Genomic DNA, 19,056 nt, shown 5'->3' on the forward strand with positions numbered 1-19,056 from the left:
TCAGATGTTGGATGCGTTTACATTCTTGAACGCCTCTCACTCTTTATCACTCCTCCTGCTCCTGCCCATCCTCACTCATAAAAAAAACAACAAAAAAAAAACACTTTACGTCCCACACCGTGTGCATTTGTGGTGGTGGAAACTCCCAGCAGATGGGCACTCTGGGAATCGTAGGAGAAATGCTTCGCCTGGCGCGGGCTGCCAGGAAGTGAAGTCATGATGTAAAACAAATTGCACGATAAATCCGTCTCTCTGTTTTGCCGTCTCGTGAGTGGTGGGGAGAAAAAAGGAGATGTTACAAAAAGGTCGCGAGTTAGACCGTGTTGATCTGCTTCAGAAAGCCGCCGCAGGAAGTCCAATGCCTTCTGTTTCTCATGCCCTCGTTTCTTCTTTCTGTGATTTCCTGCATACAGAAAGTCATACGCAGATGCTTACTTCAGAGGATAACTCAAAAACAGCATCGGTAACTGACTGTAGTTCTTAACTAAGAGAAAACAAATATTTGAGTTGTTTTTCCAACTCAGAGAGTCAAAAAGGTTTTGTAGGTACAGAAATAACAAATACTTTCTACAGATGGGGCTGCAACATATATCAACATATTGTCAAAAACTGCAATAAAGCGTAGCTGATTGTTTAAGTGTGGCGTTGTGCCCCAAATATCTAATTTTGCCCTGGGCCTCATTCAACCTTGGACTGGCCCTGCAGTTTTTTATTAAATCTGCAAAACCTCGTATTTTATGTTTTAACATTGTAATGGAGTAGCAGCAGCCAGTTAAATACGCTTAATGAATTTAATATGTGATCAAGTATAAAACAATGTATTTGTACATGAAATATTTTACCAAACTTTGCAGATAAACGGTGCAACTATATAATGAACATGTGTAGAGCCAATAAATCCACTTTCTGTAGAGTAAATGTCTGAAATCTGAAATCTTGATTTAAAAAAAAAAATAAATTTAAAGCTGGTGGAATTGCTAATGCTGCTCGACATTTTAAAAATGTGTAATATCTGGAATCCAGATGTGTGTGTTTCATCCTCTGGTGTCAGGGTAAATAAAACGAGCAGAGCTTTATGTGTGCGTTTCCTCTGTCTCTTCCTGCAGGGCAGGACAGGCGGCGCTGCGACACATGGAGCATGAGAGGCTGGAGCTGAGGATCAGCTGACCCCTCTCCCCTTCTCCATCTCCTCCTCACCCCTCCTCTTGCTCCGCTCGATCGACGTCGCCTTCTTTTCCTCCTCACCCCGTCCCGCCTCACCCTGTTGGATCCCGTCCGACCTCCCCCCTGCCCCCCTGCAAGCCTCACTCAGCAGGGCCCGATGTATTCCCCGGAGCAGGAAAACATCTCCACCACCTCGTCCACCAAAGTGCCAGTGAAGTACGGGGAGCTCATTGTGCTGGGGTAGGCGAAAACTAATGACGTCATCTTCAAAGCGTTTCACACGCCGATTCTATTACAGTCATTTCAATCATGAGGTGTGAAAATGTAAACAACACAACCTGATGTGGGAGAAAACGTGGATTTCTGTTTGTTATAATTCTGCACATAAAGGGAATATTTCAATCCTACAACACATAAATATTATATGATTCCATGCTGGGGTTTTGGGGATAAGCATGATTTCTCAAAAGCTGCAAATCCTTTTTTTGTGCTTAATTTCTGTTACTTTGGCACAGGACGAAAGAAAGAGGCCAAATTTGGGACGTTCGCTGTAAAAATGCAAAATCTTACCAAGTATTTTCAGTCTAATTTGGTCTAGTCCAAGTACACTTGAAATAAGACAAAACTAACTTACAAGTAACTTTTCAGCCAGATATAGGAGCTTGCTTTAAAAAAAAAGCAAGACAGTGGAACAAGACATTTTAACTATTAATATGGGAAAACTGTCTTCTCCTATTGGCAGATTATTTTTATTTAGTGCCTTTTAATAAATATTAAGGAATTATTGATTTGAAACAAGATCCAGCACCTTGCTGTAAAGTTACTTGTAAGTTAGTTTTGTCTTTGAGCTGCTCCAAAAGCTCCACTATAACCACAGAAACTGCAGCAGCTGAAAATGTTACAAATTTTGCACTCCTATTACTCCGAGTCTCCCAAAATAATAGGAGTGAAAATTGTGACATGAAAGGTGAAGAGAAATAAATCTAGCAACCAGATTTTGAATAAAAACCTAACCAGTATGTATAAGAAACATGTTGTTTATTGGTTCTGTGGCAATGAAATGAAAGCAGCGACTAGAAGTGAAAATGTTAGTTATATTTATGTTTCCTCTCTCTGGTAATCTGCTTGAATTACCCAGAGAGAGACTCAGTCTCAACAATTAGACATGCCTTTGCATTGTTCCTTTGTTTACACTGTAGCACAAGGAAGGCTCAGACTCAATGACAGAACAATGGAGAGGGGGGAACAAACCTTCAGTAGCATTTAGGTGTGTGCAATGTCGGGAACCTCTGGATATGTTCACATTTTCCACCAAGTTAGCAGAATTAGATTCTTTAGCATTGGATGGTTATCAAGGAATCAAACTGGAACCTGTTTCCACAGTGGAACACACACACACACACGCATGCACACCCGCACACACCCACACCCACACACACACGCACACACACTGGAGATATTTCTCTCCTGCTTCAGAAAAGAACAGTTATTTTTGCAGAAGGAAACGAACATCATTGCTAGATGAGATAACATTTGGCTGACCGCAGCATCCGATCAGAACATTTCATTTCGTCAGATGTTTGTTTTTCTTAATCAAACTGAGGGGGAAAAAACCCCAACAACCCCTCGCCCCACCCCCGCTCCACTTCTTCGGCTTACCCAAATCGAGCGGGACGGACTTCCACAATCTGTAATGCCCACAAAGATATTCCAACCATCCTCCCTGTACGCCACGGATCAGCGCCGGGAGATCCTCCCTCCCAACCGTCTCACACAGCCGAGTCACGGTGTGTTGTTCTGGGCTGTGCCGGAGCAGCATTGTCAGGGAGAGCTGACCGTGGAAATTTTCCCCAGTGGAAAAAACACATTAAGCAGCGCACATAGTTCCATGCCTTTACAAGGGAGAACCCCAGTTTTCCGTTTGCTGTGCTTTTTCCGCCCATAGTTTTTCATTCTAGGTCAGGCCAACCGGTTTTTGTTTTTCTCTTCTGAAAAAAAGGTTGAGATGGGCACTTTTCTTCTTTTTTTTTTTTTTCATATGACCTGCAACAGGAGACGTCACCCTCCTCAGCTGAAAGTAAAGCTGCTCTTTAAAACTTTAAACGGTTCAATCATAGGGGTCGAACCCTTAACCCTGACCTTTATTCGCTGACCTACTGCAGGCAAATGGCTCCATTACTGTGCTAAGCAGGACCGGTTGCTCCATTAACCCGTCCCATCTGCAACATAAACCCTTTCTGGGTAATTGAAACTGACATGGAGGGCAGAATTGTAAAAGGTGCACAGATATTTGTTGCTGTAAACATTTCAAATTAGCACTGGACTTCCCATGAGGAGCCTGCCGGGAAGCTAAAGTGACCTGCTACTTACTATACAACTTAGCAACTGAATGACATGCATGAATGCTAATAAATCCTTATAAAAGCCAGCTAATCTGGACTGGATAATACTTTGCAACAGGCTTGCTTAAGGTCTATCATCTCTTTTTTTATTACGTGTTGAATGGCAGAAAAATATAAAACTGATGGAGGTGGAAACAAATTGTTGCACTCTCCACATTTCCAGCAATATTTACTTTTTTTTTTTTTGCCTGCAAAAACAGCACTTGCCTCCAGTCATTTTCAGTCATAGCTAGTTTAGTGAAATCAAAAGACAAACTGGTACATAAATGTGCTTTTGTGACAAAATGATTTGCCGTTTAAGTGAAGTGTTTACACTATTCAGTCACGTTGGTTGGAAGTCAAAAGATGGCCTACTTTTTCAATCACCTCATCAACAGGTTGGAAGAAACCTGCTGCTCTAACGTCTTCTGGTTCCTGTCCTCGCTTTGGACCCGAAAGACACGTGATTTCGTTCAGTTGTGTAACATATTTGCATGTCGGTACAGTTTACCTCAAATCAGACTTAAGTTGAGTCGATTCTTATGTAATCTGTTCAGTATGAGTGTTTTCTTTTTTACCCCCGGTGATGAGCTGACAGGCTGGTGCATTCAAATGTCCTTTTAATCATCTGAGTCAGATGAATCCGGCTTTGAATTCTGCGTTGCAGCCAAGACATATTTTAAGTTCTTGTGTCTTGAAGTATACATGTGGACAGTTTGAACTTTTCATAAAATTTTAACTTCTTCAAATAATATTTGAAACAGAAACATGAACACAGAGCTTCAGAGTAACGTCGTTTTTTTCAGTGTTTGTCTTTTGGGAATTGTCTCTACAGAAGTTGTTTAATGTTGATTAGCCGACCTTATGTCCTTCATGTTTGAAGGAAAAAAGACTTTCATAACATTATTGGTTACTCTTGAGTTACAGGGAAAGCTCCAGCTCTTTCTGCGCGAGCACAAACAGCCTGCAGGTTCACATTCACAGGCTTGCACTAATTTCTTGTTAACCTTTGCTCCCTCCACTTTCGGGAAACGCTTGGATACATGTACACACACAGCTCTGCTTCCCACAGGAGCCTGCCTTTGAACCGCCTGCGGCCCTCCGAGCTCTGCAAGTAGTCTGCCGTGGCCTCTCTACGGATACGGGCTAAACTTCCCCATGGTTACGCTTGTGCCATGACAACTCTTCCCAAACGTTGCTCTCTCTCACCATGGTTACACACAAATCCTCACTGTGTTGTTTGAGTTTTAGTGCCTGGGCTCTGGCGGAGGAAACGTTTAGCCCCGTAGGCTGGGCGTCCTCACAACATGCCTGAGCTACCTTTACTGGACCCGACGCCAAGTGTGTATGGGTGGAGCTGAGTCGACGATCTGATTGGTCAAAGACACATAGGACAAGTTCTCTTGCATGAGAGCATTTTAACACGTCCAAGTAGTACACCCAATGCCCGCGTAATACTTTTTGATTTTTGTTTTTTTTTTCTCCCAAACTACATCTCATAGAAAGCTTTTATGAAGCCCACAGTTATTAGTTTTCTCTTATGTAAATTTGTTTCGGCTTACATTTGCGATTCACAATATTTTTAGCTTCTGCCCCACAAAAAGAATCCAAGCACTACGGATGAGTCTAAATGATCAAGTAGTAGTAAGAAAGCAAAAACAATTTATATTGCGATAAACAAGTTATTAGTAACAATATTCAATAATCTCACTGAACTCCGATCCAGAACTGCACAGCATTCTGGGGGATGGAGGCGGAGGAAAGACTTCAGCCGCAACCTGTTGAGTAACTTGTGGTTACCTAGCAACAACTTGCTAAATAACTTGCACAGCAGCAGTTTCATGTTTCTTCACCGTGCCTCATGAATTCTTAAAATAAATAAATAAAAAAAAAACCCAACAAAGTAAAAACTGGATAAAACTAGAAAGGCCATGTCACCAGTTTGGCATTTAAAACAAAAAACTAATAAATAATTATTATCAACCGATATTAAACGCTTTCATCGTGATACGTTTTTCTGTCATATCGTCCAGCACTATAATCAAGTATAATGACACAAAGGACCTCAACCGCTGTTACCATAGTAGTTCTTTATAATGTTTGTATTAATTTCTGGTTGGTTGATTTAAGACCCACATTGGGTCCCGACATCTTGGCTTCCAGCAGTATGACCGTCCATACAGAAAATCTCAAGTTGCAAGTAAGCAAGTTGAAAAAACAGTGTTTTGCCTGAAGCAGGTAGTGCTATGAGCGTAAAAGATTTGATGAGTTATAAATTGTTAAAGGTGAGACTTCATCAGAAGTGAAAAGTGCATTTGTGTACTTTGAGTCTTCTCTCTGCACTTCATCTGAAATGAGGGTCAAAATGCGGACGCAACCTCTTATTCTTCTGGATGTGTTATACTACATGCAGCGTCTTCTATAAAGCTCTGCTGCTTACGGGAACGGGAAGTTATATGCTGGTCAGAGCTGAAATTAAACTCTTTTTTTTTGCAATAACACATTTTGAAATTCAGAAAGAGCCTGGAGTAGATGGTGACGAGGAATGGCTTCCGAAAGTTTTCATCCTGAAGTTAATAAGTGATAAACTCTCCCTGACTGCAGAGTCGGGGTGTAGCTGAGGGCCAGAGACTCGGCTCTGTTTATTCTGGTTTCCTCAGACAAATACCAGCCCAAATTACTCTCTCTGTCTGTTTATTTTCTCAGCCTTCCTGGTCTTGTATTTGGAGGACTTTGTTGTTGTGTAATGGCATTTTGTACTTTTGTTTAAATGCATGAATAAAAAATACAAGCACCGGTTTGTGGATGGGTCTGCAGTGCAGCGAAATGCCTCAAGCATTTTCCACTGTGACTGTTATTCCAGTGTATTATCCAGCTGCCTAGACAATAAACGCCCTGTTCTTTTATGTGTTTACATTTGCGTTTATGCGCGTGTGTGTGTCTGTGTGTAGGTACAATGGTTCTCTGCCCAACGGGGACCGAGGTCGACGTAAAAGCCGCTTCGCACTTTACAAGAGGCCGAAGGCAAACGGGGTGAAGCCCAGCACAGTTCACGTCGCCTGCTCTCCACAGGCAGCCAAGGTGAAAACTCACTGACACACACAGACAGTTAAAGTCAAAGTCATGCATTCCCTTGACAAATTGAGACTTCAAATTATTTTCATTCAACTAAAATGTTTTTTCCTTGTAGAAAATGAGATGTTTCCCAATTTCAGAACATCTTTCTTCATGTTTTCACTTGCATTTTGAGGATTTATCTTCAGTCCTGAACAACCGATGGAAGGCCTCCTTGCCATCACCCTAATCTTTAGCTTTCTCCACAAATTCTCTATGAGACTGAGGCCAATACAGAATGTTAATATTTCTCCCAGTCAGAAGAAATGTGTTGGTAAAATTAAAACATCAATTAAAACATAAGGCTTTCTGGTGTGTGAATGATGTATCAGATTTTTTGTGGCTGGTTTCTGATGTCAGGTTTTGATCTACCAAAAACAATTTAAAGAAACATCTCATTAAATACTGTAACATATGAAATAGTAGCTACTACAAAATATGGTTTTACTGTTTTAGAAAGGAGATAAAATAACATTTTAAATTGTCTTTGCTGTGTTATGTTAGCGGTTAGTGAGGCTAGCATTACCAAAACAGCAGCTCTTATCTATGCTGCGTTCGGTGGGGATTTTTGGTGCATCTCTAATGATTTTTATTCAGGGTTAGTATTGTTGGGGATCTTTTTCTGTTTTAGTGATGTTTTCATTGTTACTTTACGTCTTTCTTGTTTTTTCTGCCAACTGCTGCTCTTGAGTGCCTTTCATCACTGGCTGAGCATCCAAGTCACTGTTTCCTGTCCAGGACACAAACAGAGTGAGCTCACTTCTAAATCTGACAGCCCCCTCCTCGAATCGCCACCTTACCGAGGTGGAGGGGTTTGAGTGCCTCAAGGACCCCAGAAGCAATGTTGTCCGGGGCAGTTTTTGCCCCTGGTAGGGTCTCCCATGGCAAACTGGTTCTGGGTGAGAGGTCAGACTAAGTGCGATTCAGTGGATTATTTTTTTTAAGGAATACATGATTGAAGGATTCGGTTAACTACGTCGCAGGAAGACCCAGAAGAATATCTTCTGGTTAGCACCTGGTAAGAAACCGCCCAGCCTCCTACGGCACAAAAAAAGGAGTGGAATATTAACTGAGCTACATTTGACAATAAAACCTTTGGCCACGTTGAGTTCTAAGATGTCTAAATATGATCTGGGAATCTTTTAACCATTCAAACCTTCTACAACTCAACAAATAATCAAGTGCTTAGAAAGTAACCTGTTTGCTTCAAGAAGTTGACAAAGATGTAATTTGTTGCCAGTTCTATAATCTATATAAGAAATCCCACCGATAACTGCTTGACAGAGGAAACTAGGATTTTCGCTCCATCAAGGTTAATCCCAAATAAATAAATTATTAAATGTTTTTTTTTTCCCCAGTGTAACGTGCTGTAGATACAGTAGATTTATAGCCTTGACATTTCTCTTTTTGTTTGCCATCTGTCCAATTTCTTTGTTCTTCAGCACCGACTTTCATCGCCAGGTGCTGCGTTCGAAATGTGTGGGCAGGGAAGTTCAAAGAAAAACTTTGGAAGACCTTCAGAAAGCCTGAAGACCATTTTAAGAGGAAGAAAGAGTGGCTCTTTGGAGAGAGAGGACAGCTTAAAACTGTTTTTGTTTCAAGCTGTCAAAAACACACAAAGTTCTCCGGAGCTGGACTCTCCACCACGTGTTGGCTTTGTGATTTTAAAAGACGGGAACGCAGGGGGAGCTCACTGTGACGGCAAACACAGGCCGGTCGAAGGAGGGCGTTTTAACGCGGCGTTTAACGGTGAAGGTTTTATAAGGGAAATAAGCGAGCGGTTCAGTGCAAGGCAACGGAGTGTTTTCCTGCAAAATCCTGGGAAGCACATGTCTTCATCATCGGAAACCCTCAGAATCTGTTAAATGGTCAGAGAAAGGTAATAAGTGAGGGACATCTTTCAGGTTTAAAAAAAAAAAAAAATTATGTTATGGTTTGACATCTGTAATAAGCAGTGTGCCGACTGTGGAGACACTTCTACGCTCTCACTTCAGCAAACCTAAAGGCTTGTTGTGTGCAGTATCTCAAACAATCTGGAAGAGTCATTGACCTCTTTAGTCGCGTGGGTGGTCTGGGGTTTGCTCCAGTTCGTGACGGCACTTCTGACATCTGTTGCTCTCTGAAAACTGAGCTCTTTTTCGATCAAACCATGTCCAAGTCGTCTAATGAGTTATTGTGACAGCATCTGCAGTTAGTTTTGTCTTCTTCTCTCCATTCTCTGCCTCTGTTGTCATCCATCATGCCTTCCTTGTCTCCCATCAGGCCATAAGCAACAAAGACCAGCACAGCATCTCTTACACTCTGTCCCGAGCCCAGACTGTGGTGGTGGAGTACACTCACGACAGCAATACTGATATGTTCCAGGTAAAGCAGCCCAGATTTTATCACTGAGCCTGGAGTTTTACAGCCAGTTTACAATGTTTTTTCAATTGATTTATTTTCTGGGGGTTTTTTCCACCTCTCTGCTTCATTTACACGCAGCAGTTAATTGGGATCTGTGTAACAAAGCTGGTTTGTGCAGAGGTTTTCAAACACAATGACGTTTGCGTCATAAAGAGCCGTGGAGTCTGAAAGCAAATGCAGCAAAGTTCAGTCAGACCTGTCCAGCTGGAGGTAGAAAATGCCGGCCATGCTAACTAGCCTTAGTAGACATAGTGTAGCTTAACAGAGAGCAAGGCTACAGCTCCTCCTCTTCCTCCTCCCCATTTTCCAGCTTTAGTGGAGCTAAATTTAGATAGGTTGTTCTATTGAGAAAATTCTAACTTTATTAATGTATTCAAGACAATACTTTCCTTTATTTTCTTGAGACTTGGAAATTTTTTAATTTGGTCTAAAACTTGAAATTAGACGTGAAATTACGCTACCAATAGCAAGTGGTAGATTTTGTGTTTACAGCAGCTATTTAGCTGGAGTGATGCTAAAAACAGTTCCTTGAATTGTAAAAGCTGCTGACCCCAAATCAGCCAATCGTCAATCAGGGCATCCTGATTGCAAATTTGGTTGCAATAGAGCTTTTCGTCCATTTTGGTTGTTAATCATTCTTGACCTTATAAGTGGCAGAAAACAGTGTCAACTAGACAAACTCTGTACCTGTTACGTGCCTTGAGAGACTTTTGTTCCTCAAAAATATGGAAAAAATGGAGCAAAATGACAAAATAGCATAACAATAAAATTAGTTTTTTGGGGGGGTTTTCTGAGCAACATCAAACACAAAAACACATTTTTAAAAGGTGAGCATTTTTGATGTGAAACATGCAAAACATTCAGACTTGGAGAGGTTGCGGTACAAAATATATCCACAGCATTTTCTAAAATTACCCTACTCTTTGCTTGGGTAGCAAAAACACTGTGAGAGTCTGTTGCCATGTTATTTTGGTACAGTGATGATGCAGGTCGCTGTCAGGGGCAACAAAGTGCCTGTTAGCACAAAGTCAAGGTTATTCTGCTCTTAGAAATACAACAAAATCAAATAAATTACATGCCATTTTCTTTGTACTTTCCTACACCGGCTCATTATTACCTCTACAAACATTGTGGTTTTCTGATGCTCTGCCTTTGTTATTCTCAGCTTCTCCAAAGCTAGATGAAAAAGCTGAACAGATGTGCCTCGTAGATGTTCTGAGTTTTTTCTACCTGTCGCCAGATCGGCCGATCGACAGAGAGTCCGATAGACTTCGTGGTGACGGACACTGTGGCTGGCAGCCAGAGCAACTCGGACACTCAGTCGGTCCAGAGCACCATCTCCCGCTTCGCATGCCGCATCATGTGCCAGCGCACGCCGCCTTACACAGCTCGCATCTACGCCGCGGGCTTTGACTCCTCAAAGAACATATTCCTAGGGGTAAGCGCCGTTTCATCTTCACACGCAAGTCAGAAAAACACAACGCGACTCCATACATAAAACATCTTTAGATCTTTATTGAAATAGCTCCTCCCTGGTGTGAAAATGTGGCGTTTCGGGCTGGATAACGAATGATTTTCCACATCAATTTCCACATCAGGAGAAAGCTGCGAAGTGGAAGACGTCCGATGGACAGATGGACGGGTTGACCACCAACGGCGTCCTGGTGATGCACCCTCGCAACGGCTTTATGCAGGACTCCAAACCGGGAGTATGGAGGGAGATCTCGGTCTGTGGGAACGTCTTCACCCTGCGAGAGACCCGCTCGGCACAGCAGCGGGGCAAAATGGTGAGATCATTTGTATATAAACTTAGCGCGGCCGAGATGGGAAGATTTGGTCTCTTCGTGTTTCCGTTGTTAGGAAGTTTTCAGCTCAAAATTGTTGCCTGCAGTGGGGTAAAATATTGCTGCGAGAGATCTTACAGGTAAATGACTCGCTCATTTGCAGAAAATTCAGACTGACCCAGAAAAAGACCTCACACTTTGCTTATCATACACTGATGCCTGATCGTGCCCAGTCGAACCTTTACGCCATCAGAAGGTTATCTGGATGCCATCTCCCAAGCAACAGTCCGCCAGACAAAACTGTGCGTAACACGATCTTGCAAGGGATCCTCCAGCTGCCTCTCAGCCAATCACAGCCGCTCACCTTCACAGCCATGACTCATTTATCTAACTACACTCAAGACGCCGGTGGTCTTAATTACGTTGTTTCATTCCCTCCTGTACAATATCCACTTATTAATGTCTAGCTAGTGTCCCAGCAGTTCTCAAATTAACAGCTCCCCCATCTCCAACTACATCCACTGCTCCTTGTTTCACAGTTCAGTTGTTCTCAGACTACCTGCACAACATCTGAGGTTTTTTTTTTTTTGCAATTCTGAATGTTATTGATGAAAAAAATATGCATGTATTTTTTTTTTTATTTTCCATCATCTGCATCGCAAAAACATTACTGCATCATCTGCATATCGGAACGTTCATATCCGCTGGATCAGACAAATGCACAAAAATGCGTTTCCATTACAAATGTCTATACTTTGTCTATATTCCTCTAATGGAAAAGAACAAGAATTACAATTTCACACTTGCGGTGTTTCCATGAAATAATAAACGCAATTAAAACAAACATTTGAATAAGTTTGTTCACGCGATCCTGAAATATTTCTTGTATTCCTCCTCCAACTACTTCCTGTCCTCTTCTTCTTTGTGGTTTGCGCCAGTGGCAACATCCTGTTGTTGATCTCGTGAATCAGGTGGTGCGAAAAAATAAACCAATTTCAATACAGCAAGAAAAATTAACTCATCCCAGCATCAGGACCTTTTTTTATATTCAAAATACTTGTTGGTTAGTAAATGCTGTGTTTCCATGAAGCGTGTTTATTTTCAAAATGTCAAATTGCGTAATTATACGGTCAGCGAAAATTGCTGGTAAATGATCTGCGTTGGTCTAATTTGATCAAATGGGTGACGATGGGGAAAAGTTGAGGTTTACATAGATCACACATCTGGGCATTCAGACTGACTGAGGAAGTTTTTCAATCTGCCGTCGTTTTGATGTGGTTTGTAGGTGAACAGATGAAAAGGCCAGACCTTCTGTTCCATGAGTTGGGTCATTTTCAACTTCAGAAACTAAAAAGTCTTTCTGTACAGATGCCTATGTGTACGTAATGAAGACTGGATGTTCTTCCCTGGCCAACATGAGAGCCATGGTAACCTCAACACAAACACCTGGAAGTGCTTCCTCTTCTTATCTCTGTCTCCCTCCTGTTTTTTCCACCTCCATTTTCCATTTTTCCCCCCCTCCTCATGCACTCCGGTTATCTAAACATGGAATTTCCCGTTCCGTCTGAGCACACAACTCCTGACTGAGTCGTCCCTCAACATTGAGTTCATCTCGACATTTCCAGCAGCTGTCCGCCTCCCCGTCCAGCAGCATGGATTTCAGCTTCCTCGTGTCATCTTCCCGCCAGCTGTCACTTTTCCTGCACCTCTGACAGGCCCACATGTGTCTGTGGTCTGAGGGACAGCTTTGTTATACTGCCACCTGCTGTGCTCACAGCGGTACTGCAGAAATAACAGCTCTGACACTGTTTTAAACCAAAGTTCGCTGGCTTTTGATTCTAAGAAACCGGACTTTCTTCTACAAGCTGGAAATGATATCATAAAATACGAAACATTTCTGATTTCTGTTTAAATCTCAATAAGAATGCATCTTTAAATGACAACTGAAAAATGTTTTGTTTTGAGGATTATCGGAAGAGAATGTTGTAGCAATGTCCATTTACTTAATTAACACTAATTAAGAAAGACATTTCTTTGGATTCATTACACATAGAGTAAATCAAGTGATTATAGCTGAAAAGCCAAAATAAAACTTCTCAGAATATTGGAATATTTTGTAAGACCAAAAAACAGGAGAGATATTCAGTCATGGTGTACAAGACTAAACATCCCTAAACGCAATGATTGGACACTGGTGAGTAGACATTTATACACAATAGGGCACACCACAAAAACCCGGCTGTTCAGAATGACCCAGCATTGTACACTCCTGACGACAGACAAGATTTTACTTTGACTCAAAATACTCAAAATCAAAAACTGTGTCTGAACTCCTTCTAAGAACCGAGTCTACGTAGGATGGGTCCGGCTACATAGACCCGCAGCCGGACTTGGTCACAAAGTGAGCGGCTGTCAATTCAGACAAATCCGGCCTCTGACAGATGCGGCCGCTGAATTCGGACGTACCATAGATGTGCGGCGGATGTTGTATGCGGACTTTGAGACAACAGCCAACCCAACGGTTTGAGGGTTGGCTGGACGTTTGCGAGATATGATGATGGACACATTCCAAGTGTCCCCGCTTCGGGCGCTTTGGTATGTAACAAGCACACTAATGGAAAGTTGAGGCGAAGAGAAGAAAACACAGGAGAACTGCTTTTCTCAATAGCATTGGAAACCAAAGCCCGATCGAGTGTTTAAGGGAGATTTAAAAATTATGGACTGCAGCTCCAGTCGGATCGTCAAGACTGACTCATTTAATACCACTCCAGAGCCAGAGACTGCGTAAAACAAAATTTCTTGGGCTAAGAAGAAAACAAAGAGTTGACTTTTACTCTCTTAACCCCTATTTTTAGACTTGAGTACATTTTGTTTGGCAGTCGAGGTCCCAGAAGAGGAAGAACGGAGAGACGTAGAATCCCAGATGCATGTGATCCAATTGGGAAATTTCTAGTCTTCAGTGATTTGGGGAGGCGTGCCATCTGCTGGTGTTGGCCTAATGAAACCAATGTACGCACATCAGACAATCATAACGTGTCAGTTGGCGCCATCTTCACCTTTCTGGAGGTCTGATGTTGTGTTTCAAGTTGAAGCAGGATGATCTCTGTTCATTTTCTATGGAACTTCAATGAGGCGACATGTTTATCGACTTCCAGCCAAGCGACTGGCGAAATTCATGCTTGTGAAAATTTGAGCTCGTTCATGAAGATGAGCACTCATAAGCAAGCGACGCAACTTAAGAAAATGGCAAAAAAAACAGCAAAAAACAGTTGCTGTGGTGTCCCTTGTGTTGGGTTCACCCCTCGCTTGTCGGGCCCAGTTTGACCTGCTGTCATGTTGTGTTCCAGGTGGAGACCGAGTTCCAGGAGCTCGTCGACGGCTCGCTCATCGACCTCTGCGGCGCCACCCTGCTGTGGCGCACCGCCGAGGGACTCTCCCGCACCCCCACCCTCAAACACCTTGAGGCACTGCGGCAGGAGATCAACGCGGCCCGCCCGCAGTGCCCCGTGGGATTCAACACGCTGGCTTTCCCCTCCATGCGCCGCAAAGACACGCCCGACGAGAAGCAGCCCTGGGTCTACCTGCAGTGCGGCCACGTGCACGGCTACCACAACTGGGGCAACCACCGCGAGGAGAGGGAGGGCCGGGAGGGCCGGCTGCGAGAATGCCCCATGTGCCGGGCGAAGGGCCCCTACGTGCCGCTGTGGCTGGGCTGTGAGGCGGGCTTCTACGTCGACGCCGCTCCGCCCACACACACCTTCAGCCCCTGCGGACACGTCTGCTCGGAGAAAACGGCGACCTTCTGGAGCCAGATCCCGCTCCCGCACGGCACCCACACCTTCCACGCCGCCTGTCCTTTCTGCGCCCAGCAGCTGAGCGGCGAGCAGGGCTACATCAGACTCATCTTCCAGGGGCCCCTCGACTAGCAGCGGGGGAAACTCCTCGGCACGCTTCGGAGGATCCGGACGGGACGAAAGTTCCCTGCTGATGTTTTTCTCTCTGGACCTTTTGCCTCTGTCTCCTTTTTAAGTGACCTTTGTATTGCTTTTTTTCATGAATGACAAACAGATTTCTATATTTTCATGAAACCAGAGACACAAAAAAACAAACAAAGAACACTGCTGGGTAAACTTTGTGTCACGGGGAGAACTTTCAACTGTATTTATCTGACGTACTGACACGGCGTTAGCGGTTTTTATTCATGTATTTGTTGCAATACACGTGTACATCTCTCAGAGCCTATTTAAAGAAATGTGTTTATTTATGACCCAGGATGTTGCTTCAACCTTTATCCCTCATCCATAAGTAATTTTCGTTGAAAATCCAGCGTATTTGTTCGTCAGACCTGATTTTTTGGGCGTGCTCCAAGAGTTTCGTTCCGTGTCTTTCCTCTCCCTCTCTGTCCACATTCACCCGTCGAAGCCGTTCCATGTATTTATACACCTTGTGTCCCGGTGTTCGCTCTCATCGGTTACCTTCACAGACGTTTCACTCTCAGAGCAATAGAAACCTCCTCGAGCATCAAACGGAGGCACGTTTCTCGACGCCTGCTCGCCCTCCGCCCTCCCTTTAACGAGCGACTTCGTCCCGATCAGCCGTCAGCCATAAAATGACAACGAGGAAAACAAAAAACGCAAATATGTAGCCGTGGACTCGCACTCTAAGCTGAACTGTTGTTTTGTTTCTCTTTTATTTTAATCATAGAGGAGCTCCCAGATAGAAAGTGGTGGCACTAATGTTTAACAGATTGTTCATGCTGCGTGGCTCATGTGACGTTAGTGAAGGTCAGTGTCAGATACAGACAAGTATAATAAGAAACCGCCAGGATGTCAAATTGCTTCCTGGTGCCTCCAGGAGTAACAGTGCCCTCTGCTGGTGGCTTTTGAAACACACAAACACACAGGGCCCTAATTTGGGCCTTTGTTTTGAAGCAAACTGAGACAATTTATAGTAATTTTTCTCCTACATTTGGTTCAGAGATGCACCAATCAGACTCATGTTGATCTGTCTGTATTTTTAGACAAAAAAAAGTCCCACATATTGTTTGATCGAGGCCAACAGAAAATGACCAGATTGCTCCTACATGCGCATTAAAGTTCAGTGTTTGGTGGACTGATTGTAAACTGACAAAGTGGGCCAAGTTCTTCTTTGTAGCCGTCACACTTACAGACTAAAACGGCTCCTTAATTTTAAAACACTTCTAAAAAAAAAAAAGAGAGAAAAAGTACATTTTTACCTCTTGAACTACTGACCGCCGATCGGAAGTGATCAGAGAAAGATCTTCCAATTCCGATCTCTGGCTAATTGATCGGCGCGTTTCCACTCTGACTGAACGATCACGGCACAGAGGGTTTGACTTCCTGGGCCGCAAGAAGAGATGCGCATTGATTTCCCCCCCCCCCAGGTCTTTGTGACAATTTGTGCTTTTCAGATATCGTGTGATTTTCTGAGACACAGATTATCAGGGCTGCCTGTTCTTTTCTTTTTACTAAACCGGTTCTCATAAATGCTTAATGAGAACAACAATGCATTTTTACTTTTTTTTTTCTAGATCAAGACTGTGTGAGATACTCCACATATAATATGATTTAGTAAAAACATAAAACAGTATGGAATTTTCCCAAAATTTTTACAAAAGCAAACATTCATTCTGCTGATAAAATATTGATGTGTACATCAATGTACAGTATTATATTACGTATTTATTTATTTAGAATGAAGAATAAACACAAGTAAATACAGTAGCCATTTTTTATGTTTGCTGCATAGACAGTTAAGACTGTATTATTCTTTATATAGTAACACACAAATAGCAAGATTGATATTAGTTTGGTAAGTCAAACTGGTTGCTTTTGGACACTAGCCTGAAGTCTGCTGCTTTAGAGACATGCTGTTTTCTGTTTGCCACTTCTACTTTTAAAATGTCCTTAATTTGGGTGGCACTTTTTTAGACGAGCCCTCCGGTGGTTTCAACGCGAGGCTCAGGAGAAACGGAGCAAATGTGACGGTCAGACAGCAGGGAGGCAGGGGGTTGTCCCGTCAGACCGTCAGTTCCCGAAACCACACACTAGCGAAAGCCGGTCGGGGTCAGCCGGACCGCGCACAGAGTAAAAAACTTGTGGCGTCCAAATGACCCCCCATCTCTTAAGACCGTGGGAGGATTTTAAGACCTGGGCTATTTTTTGTGCAAACGTTAGCATAGCCCAACATCTGACTTTCTTTCTTGTAAGCAAGGAAGAAATGTGATAGCTTTCCTCCAGCCAGCAGACTGACACTTTCTCAAGCAAATCATTAATAGACGTTACGTTATCGGAAAGCGTTGATAGATTTTTGGACCCTGACTTGCCGTACCGTAATAAAATTCCTGCTGCACACCAGAAGCTTTCAAGTTGAACTATGCATCCGCCCTCTTCCCTGAGAATAGATTTAACTAAGGCAGTCCTGATGTCACTTTTTCTTTTTTAAATAAATAAAAAGCACAGATCCTCCCAAACTCCTACTGCCTCGCACGCGTCGGCGCGACCCGCATTAGCGAGACACTGAAGCTGTAGACAAAAACCGAAGCGTCTCTTCCAACCCGCGCGCCCTCAGGTCCTCGCGGAGCCCGAAGCCTCGCCGGTAAACCGGTCGTTCTGTGTTTGTATGCAAGAAAGAGAGAGATTGTAATTTAACGGGTTGATTGTATGTGTTCAGTTTCTGCTCCACGCCGTAGCTCTCCTCGTATCCTCAGACCGCGGCACACTAACTCACCTCAGGGAGAAACCGATGACCCCGTGCACGCGCCTGCACACCCTATGCTACAGCCATCTGAGGATACGTCACCTTACAAGAAAAAAAAAAAAAACAAGAAGTGAAAAGACAAAGCTTCTGTCCTCTCCTTCACTCGGTCTTGTTTCATGGTCTCTGTGTGAACAAAGGGCTTCCCTGTGTCTCTATTTTGACTCAAGCAAAGGTTCATCCCTCCATCCTTTACTCACCTCTTCTCATGTCTTTGTGCTTGTAAAAGGCAAAAATCAAAGAATGTTTCCAGCAAACACTTTTTTGTATCAACTTTAAACAATAAAGTGTAAAAGTGACACTTAGCTGTGCTGCGTTTCACTTGGATGCTGCCCACCGATTAGGATTAGTTCTACTTCCGTGTTGGATTACGTTCCACCACTCTGTGATATTTCTCAGTTTTTTTTTTTTATATGAATTGAGCTGATGATTGAACCATGAGGAGGGAGACTGAACAAAAATAGCACCCATGGAATATTCATGACCAAAATCACAACAAAGGTCAAAAATTCTCTATAGAGACGAGAAAAAGTGAAACTTTACAAAATCACATCTAGTAAAACTAACAGAATTTCAGATCAAATTAATAAAGTTTATCATGCAAATATGATGGTGGCTAGTGACGCTTTCCAGCTGTGTCTAGACTTTGCTTCGTGACCTAAAGCTTTGCGGACTCGAGTTATTCTAGCAGCGCACTGGCAACCCAAACAAAAACAAAACAGGGTTTTTTGAAGTGGCCTACTCAAATTCTAGCACTTATCTTTAAACGCTCTGCTCAATGGAGTGTGGCCCCCGAAATCTCTCCTTTGCAACACGGCCTATTATCACAAGCATGTCAGGGCAGGTCGGCTTGGATATGTTTTGTATTTGGTCAAGTTATGATTGATCAACGTTCATTTGACGATCTGAGAAGCTTCAAGACGTTTCAGTAAACAAAAAAACAAAAACAAAAAAATTTAGGATTTCTGAAGTTTTCACCAAGTCAAATTTAAGACTTTGTAAGAACGTTACGAACGGGATTTAGGACTTGCATAACAAAGAGAAGTGAGCCACTGGCTAAGACGAACGCCGTCGAACACCATCCTACCAAATGGCAAAAAAAATCTGCACTTAACTTATGAACAAAAAGCGATCTAGTTTTACCCGTCTTAACAGTAAAGCGCCACAAGAAAAATTAAAACTACATAGATCATATGAGATTAGAATCCCAGCACAACGAAATAAGATTAACGTAACTGAGGCCAACTTGTTCTTTAATGGATATGAGACATTAATGAATATGAATGTGAATTTAAGACTTTTTAAGGCTGTGTGAACACCCCGCGTTTTTACTTCTGGAATTGAACTCAAAGCTGTTTCTGAACATTGATTTCGAGCTGAAATTCTCAATATCCCCACTTTGCTCTGAACTGCAAACCCTGTCAAGGAAAAAA

General features: G+C 42.8%; 1 protein-coding gene across 2 annotated transcripts in view; it reads left to right on the forward strand.

The window, feature by feature from the left end:
- Positions 1-17,928, forward strand: part of peli1b (pellino E3 ubiquitin protein ligase 1b) — a 43,552-nt gene extending 25,624 nt beyond the window's left edge. For both annotated transcript variants that reach the window (XM_055029292.1, XM_055029293.1), the window contains exons 2-7: positions 1,107-1,404; positions 6,497-6,626; positions 8,922-9,023; positions 10,303-10,500; positions 10,661-10,849; positions 14,194-17,928. In XM_055029292.1, the coding sequence (XP_054885267.1) occupies positions 1,322-1,404; positions 6,497-6,626; positions 8,922-9,023; positions 10,303-10,500; positions 10,661-10,849; positions 14,194-14,772 (1,281 nt within the window). In that variant the 5' untranslated portion in view covers positions 1,107-1,321 and the 3' untranslated portion in view covers positions 14,773-17,928. The remainder of the gene's footprint in view (positions 1-1,106; positions 1,405-6,496; positions 6,627-8,921; positions 9,024-10,302; positions 10,501-10,660; positions 10,850-14,193) is intronic.
- The last annotated feature ends 1,128 nt before the right edge of the window (positions 17,929-19,056 follow it).

The sequence above is a fragment of the Poeciliopsis prolifica genome, unplaced genomic scaffold (genome assembly GCF_027474105.1).
Source record: "Poeciliopsis prolifica strain line A6 unplaced genomic scaffold, Auburn_PproV2 SCAFFOLD005, whole genome shotgun sequence".
In the NCBI taxonomy this organism is placed as follows: Eukaryota; Metazoa; Chordata; class Actinopteri; order Cyprinodontiformes; family Poeciliidae; genus Poeciliopsis; species Poeciliopsis prolifica.